Below are 6,251 nucleotides of genomic sequence, written 5' to 3'. Positions count from 1 at the left end.
TATATTGTATTGTTACCATAGCTACAATCAGATGCTGTGAGTTTGAGCTCTGTTTAACAAATTTTATATATTTGTGAGTATATATTTATCTTAGGAATTAACAATTATCATAAACGATACTTGTTTTGGTTGCTTGGGCTTAAAGAAACAGCTTTGACTGTAAGTAGAAAAAGCATTTGATATGGCGCAGTTTGAAACATTGTGGCACTGTTCAAAAAACAGTATGCTGCTGAACTACAAGATGAGTGTGACAGCTCCTCCATGACCTGAACAAACTTACACACCAGCCAACTGAGGAACACATACATAAACTTTATCAGCACAGACATAGAACCAAGCACTGGACCAAGCACTTGAGATGTAAACTCACATTTTATGAACAAAATTCTTTGTTCATAAAAATCAACCAGTGTTAGTTTATTGGTAGACTTGGAGACAGTGTCTCTTTTGGGGAATCTAGATTTCAAAGATTCTTTCTGCAGAATTTAGAATAAGTCAGGGTCAAAGCTTATGCCTCTCCAGGAATACAGTTACCAGATGCCCCGACAGTAGACTGAATATTTACTTTGGATCTACAGTTAATTCGAAGATGCCATACATCCCTTCTCTTTCCCAGGAAAGAAGTTTTCACATCCTTGTCTCCCCTCTTTGTCTCTATTTTGTCACCACTTCATCTCCCTTGCAGGTTATGAGGTGGAAAAGAGGACAACTTCCTTTAAGACAGAGCTGTTGTTAGAAACATGATGTCACATAATCACAATGAAACACCTCCTCTTCTTCCTAGAAACTGAAAAGGGGATTTAATGCAGTGCGTCATGGGACTCTGAGTCTCTGTTCGATGTGTTTAGTTCAGCCCTGCATAGCTGGAGACCCAACAGTACATAATGGCAGATTGTGTGCTGTAGCCAGTTTGAATGGACATGAAGGGTAATGCCTAATGAGCATAGTAAAGGAGTGGAAAGTAACGTCTCTCATAGGGTCTTCCAGCTTCTACTTGGCAAAGTGAAGGGAACTTCTCAGGGTAGGTGACAATAACAGATCCTATACAGTTTATATTCTCATACACACATGTGACAGTAACCAAATGATGACCAATTGATAAATGCACTGATCCCAAGGTACAGTAAAAGCAAGAAGAAATAATCTGAGAAGCTCAAACATTACTAAGAACTCAGTAAATAGAGATAACAATTCTTCTCTTCTTGTGATTTTAGGGATGTTCAGGGCGTGCCTGACACTGTTCCTGATGGAGGGGTTCTACCTCCACTGGACTCAGCCTGGGCAGAATCCACTAGGAAAAAGGCTCTGCTCAAACTAGAGAAGCTGGATACAGACCTGAAGAACTATAAAGGCAACTCGATCAAAGAGAGCATCAGGTGATTATTGCTATTATAACCAACCTGTATTTAATTAACATGAGCACTGTTATTAAAAGAAAAAAAATAAAAACTCATGATCAAGTAAACATCTGTCTTGTATCTGAAAGTTGCAAGACATCTTCAGCTTTCACTGACTGAAACATATCATAAATGTAGGTACTAAGTAAATGGTTTGCAGTGCCATGAAGTTTGTTGAATTGTTTTACAATTATGAAAAATAACTCGAGAATTTGATCAGCAAGTTCTTGTATTTGGGGAGAGGAGGGTGGCATTCATGTTAAGTTCTACAGCTTTTGTTGGCTGCTTAACAGACCACAGTCTAGCATTACATCAGAAAAATGAATTGGAATAGCCCCTCACTGAAAGAATGCACAGTGCATCTGGAAAGCCCTTCAGTTTTTTCACACTTTATGTTCCAGTCTCATAATAGGGTAATACAAGTTGTATTACCCTATTATGACGATGTGGAGAAAAGTTTAAGATTCTTGCAAATTTATTAAAAATAAAAAAATCAAGTAATTGTTTTTATGTTAATATTTATAGCCTTTGCTTAATACTTTGCTGCCACACTCGTAGCTCAACCATCTTTCTGTTTGGCCTGTTCTTCTTCCCCAGCCATGTCCAGCTTCCTCAGTGTTCAATTGAGAGGTCTGAACTAAAATCTGGACTGTGGCTGTTTTTTTTTTTAGATTTACATGTATGTTCAAAATTAAAGCTCAGTTTATGTGTCAGTTACTTTAGTAACGCGTTTTCCATTACTAATCCTTGATGATTAGTTCTCACATTTTTTTCCTTTTCCCACTTCAGAAGAGGCCATGATGATTTGGGGGACCACTACCTGGACTGTGGTGACCTCAGCAATGCCCTGAAGTGCTACTCCCGTGCCAGAGATTACTGCACCAGCGCTAAGCATGTTATTAACATGTGTCTGAATGTCATAAAGGTATGAGAGGGATTACAACTCACTGCTGCTGCAAAAACATTAACAATATCAAAATAATACAATTTCAAGTTTTGAAATACTAAGAACGTGGAACAAAAACAATGAATTTGAGAAAAAAATTCTAACAAAACAAGGAAGAAAATCCAACTTCTTCTTTGAATCTCACTATTTACATTTCTGCTTTTTTTTATAAATTTTTTTCAATTATCATATACAGCCAGCCACCAGATTTTACTTGTCCCCCCACCAGGCTATGAGTAGTTTATTTTAAATCATCTTTTTTATACAACACTACCAGCAATATAAAAGAACAGCATCTCTGATGAAACGACTGAAGGTGAAATGGTGACACATTATGGTCATATTTCTAACACATAGGGGGTCTGACATCTCCCTACCCGCCAACAGCTTTTAGGCTCATCAGCCTGAGTGTTCTACACTGGGGTTGGTGTTGAAAGTTCTCCTTCCATGTTACCTTGTCTTTTGTTTCCTCATTTGACCTGGTTGGAGCAGGCAGCAGTGCTTGTTGTTTACACATCCTTATCCTTGCAGACAACTTCCACATTCCACAATGTTAGATATTTTTTGTATGAATAAACAATGTTTTTATTTAGAAACGTTTGTCTGTCTCCCATCTCGGTTAGAAGCTGCCATTTTGTTGGTTGCTTTCAGTTTTTATCTTAAAGTCATAGAGGTTTTAGAAACAATCTTCCTTATGTGGAGATAATTTTAGCATTACCAGCTAATATCGCATTATCACAAAGCAAAGTCTTCTCTTTTGTTTTTGCTAGGTGAGTGTTTACCTCCAAAACTGGTCGCATGTGCTGAGCTATGTCAACAAGGCAGAATCCACACCAGAAATTGCAGAGGTACACTCAGCGCTCAGCTCACGTTTCTCTTTAGATTTGTATTCACTGTGCTTCTGTTCCTGGGATGTGTTTTTCTTTTGTTTTTTCTTCTTCCTTTTTTTTAAGAGACACAAATGCTAAACTTTGTGAACTAAATGTATTACCCTGTATCTGTTTCTTTGACAGAAATTATTTAAAAGAAAAGAAATGTTTTTCCTGCATTTCATCAATTTCCTTCGAAAGCTTCTACCATTGTCAAGTATCCTTATTTATTGATTTGTTTTCTTTTTTGTAGCAAAGAGGGGAGCGAGACAGCCAGAATCAGACAGTCCTAACCAAACTAAAGTGTTCAGCAGGTATTACACTGTTTTATTTAATTATTATCCATCTGACCTTTAGAATTTATTGTTGCCAATCATGTACATATTTTGTATATGTACATAGTAATGTTTTTAACTACGGAAATATATTTATCTTTTTAACTATAAAAAGTGTCCCTAGAGGGGTTCACTTACCCTATAGTAAAAATGTTTAGATTTTCTTCTTTTAGTCAGAGAAAATTTCATTTCTCTACAGAAATTTGAATTAAGATAATTTACTACAGAACACGAACACTAGTAGTATAAATGTGAAGGATTAGGTAACTTTGCAAATTAATTTTTCCTTCAAAGGTTTCTACTAATTTCTGAGCTATCATAATTGTATACCCAGAATAAATAAAATAAGCTTTTTTGTTGCCTTTATACTCATTCAGGTTTTCTTAGTTTTATTATTCATTGACAAATGGACATCCAGCAGATGTGAGACATTGTGACCCCTGATTCCTAAATAACTCCAGTAGATCTCCTGGAGTGAGGAATAATATACTAACATCACATAATAACATTTCCTTAGGAGATCACAGATGTATACTTACTCATAGTGGAGTTTATTGTAGGTGACTGGGGCGGTCAGGGTCAATTTTCTGTTACATTTGCCTGTTTAAAGCAGAGTTCCAGATCTTCTGATTTTTGTCATTGCATTTTTTTATTTTATTTTAAGGACTTGCTGAATTGGCCTCCAGAAAATACAAACCAGCTGCTAAGTGCTTTTTGCAGGCTTCGTTTGACCACTGCGACTGTCCAGAGGTGAGGTGCCTTTTTCAGATCTGGAAGCGCTGTGCTGAAAACCTACATATTTTACAAGGTTCATTGCTTAGCAACAAACAGAAATGTGGTTTAATTCAAAAATGATGAAGTACGACTGACTGGTTGAAAGAGAAACATATGTATTTGTGTTGAATTTCACATATGGGTTTGAGAAGCACAATTATAGAATACAATGGAAATTTAAACCATTTGCTTGTATCATTTGACCAAACCTCTGCGAACATATAAATAACTGTTGTAGAATTGCGCCCTCAGGGTGGCAGTCCAAACATTGAACTCTCATCCATATTATTTTCCAAGAGTTGACCGGTGTTATTTTGGCAGCTGCTTTACATTCCATTCTCAGCTGCTGCTGCTGAGAATGGAATGTAAAGCAGCCATATAAAATGGTAAATGAACTTAACACTGGGCACCGTCTCCACACAGTCCCTGTTTATGCAAACAGGCATAAACAGGTCTTCCTTCCACAATTACAATCACCTCCAACAGGGTTTCCCCCAGGAAACTTGGTCAGGGTGCCGAGGTGGTCCACCATGTTTTTATATTAACATATGTTAAGGTGACAGGAAATTTAAAAATATCACTTGATAATTATGTGTTACAGGAAAACATCGCCAGTGAAACACTACTTAAACTCACAACTAGTCTTAAAAACAACAAATCAAAATATACAATTAAAATGAATATCAATTATTTGCACTACTGTTTAATCCAAATTAAGTCAGCAGCTCCATCAGGGCTTCAGGGGCTCCATAAATGCTAACATTTTAACACAGACCACAGATGTAACACTTGTTTATTGAGATGATCAATGCTGCTAAATTTGATTCAATTTCAGCATGCATAAATTAAAAGATTTTAAATTGTTTAACATTTAAATGTAATATTTTAAGAAGCTGGCAAGTTTACTTTGTAAAAGTTCAAAGAACAATATTCATAGTTAGATTGTTTTGTTACCCTAGCTACAATCTAATGCTCTGAGTTTAATCTTTAAGTTTGAGCTCTGTTTGTTCACAAATACAATTTAGTAAACTGCAATTGTAACTGATTGCTTTTTAGGTTGGCCAATTAAACTACTCCCCCTCTCAGACTAAATCCAACACATCTGTTAGAGGTGCTGATTTTTTTAGCAACAAAACGGGCCCCTAAATCAAATTCTGCTCAAGGCCTCATACAGCCTTGGACCGGCCCTGCATGATGAGTTAAATCTGCTGCACTACGCAGAGATGCGCAACAAACGGGAGATTTAATTCAATGCTGCTTCAGTAGCTCTTCCATTTCGTGTCTGTTGAGTTTTTAATAAGCGTCACAGAAACTATTCTGGTTGGTCGAGTTTATGGGACAAGTTTCTCAGATCTCCGTGCGGCCGTGCACATTAACTCTGTCTGACTAAGTGGACAAAGCATTTGATATGGTTTGATGCATTGTCTAACCAAAACAATAATACTAAAAATAATACTATAATAATATAAAATCAGCGTGATGCGTTACAGACAGCAGAGCGCGAAAGCTCCTCACCAGGCTGAACCTGCATGATCAAGTTAGCACTAGTTCGTTAACTAATACACCGGCCAACCGGGAACACATAGATGAACTTTATCAGCGCAGGCAAAGCCGGGCGCTGTGCAGCGTGTTGAGATGGAAAAGCCGCACAGAATTCTTTGTTCATAAATATAAATCATTCTCGCCACTCGCTCAGCACATCTCTGAAAGCGCGACTACAAGTTATTCCTGCAGTTCACGTAGAGCTGCGCAACCAGAGCCAACCAGAGTGGTGTTTAAAGTCCTACTTTGATAAAAAAAAAAAAAAAAAAAAGAAATCAAAATTCCTCACAGGGGCTTGATGAAAATATCCATACAGGTCAGCCTGAGTCCAGTTTGAGTGAAAGGAGGCGCGCAGGATCGGCGCTGAGGCAAACTTAATCCAGCTACT

The 6,251-nt window shown here is 37.3% G+C and overlaps 1 protein-coding gene across 1 annotated transcript in view; it reads left to right on the top strand.

The window, feature by feature from the left end:
• The window catches only part of gps1 (G protein pathway suppressor 1), a 41,197-nt gene that overhangs the window by 24,634 nt on the left and 10,312 nt on the right, over positions 1 to 6,251 (top strand). Inside the window, exons 4-8 of the mRNA XM_015019327.1 lie at positions 1,215 to 1,376; positions 2,187 to 2,322; positions 3,114 to 3,191; positions 3,466 to 3,526; positions 4,212 to 4,297. Coding sequence (XP_014874813.1) covers positions 1,215 to 1,376; positions 2,187 to 2,322; positions 3,114 to 3,191; positions 3,466 to 3,526; positions 4,212 to 4,297 — 523 coding nt within the window. The remainder of the gene's footprint in view (positions 1 to 1,214; positions 1,377 to 2,186; positions 2,323 to 3,113; positions 3,192 to 3,465; positions 3,527 to 4,211; positions 4,298 to 6,251) is intronic.

Source organism: Poecilia latipinna, unplaced genomic scaffold (genome assembly GCF_001443285.1).
Source record: "Poecilia latipinna isolate Pla-1442-1.1 unplaced genomic scaffold, P_latipinna-1.0 Scaffold2411, whole genome shotgun sequence".
Classification (NCBI taxonomy): domain Eukaryota; kingdom Metazoa; phylum Chordata; class Actinopteri; order Cyprinodontiformes; family Poeciliidae; genus Poecilia; species Poecilia latipinna.
This window is presented reverse-complemented; position numbering and strand designations above follow the sequence as displayed.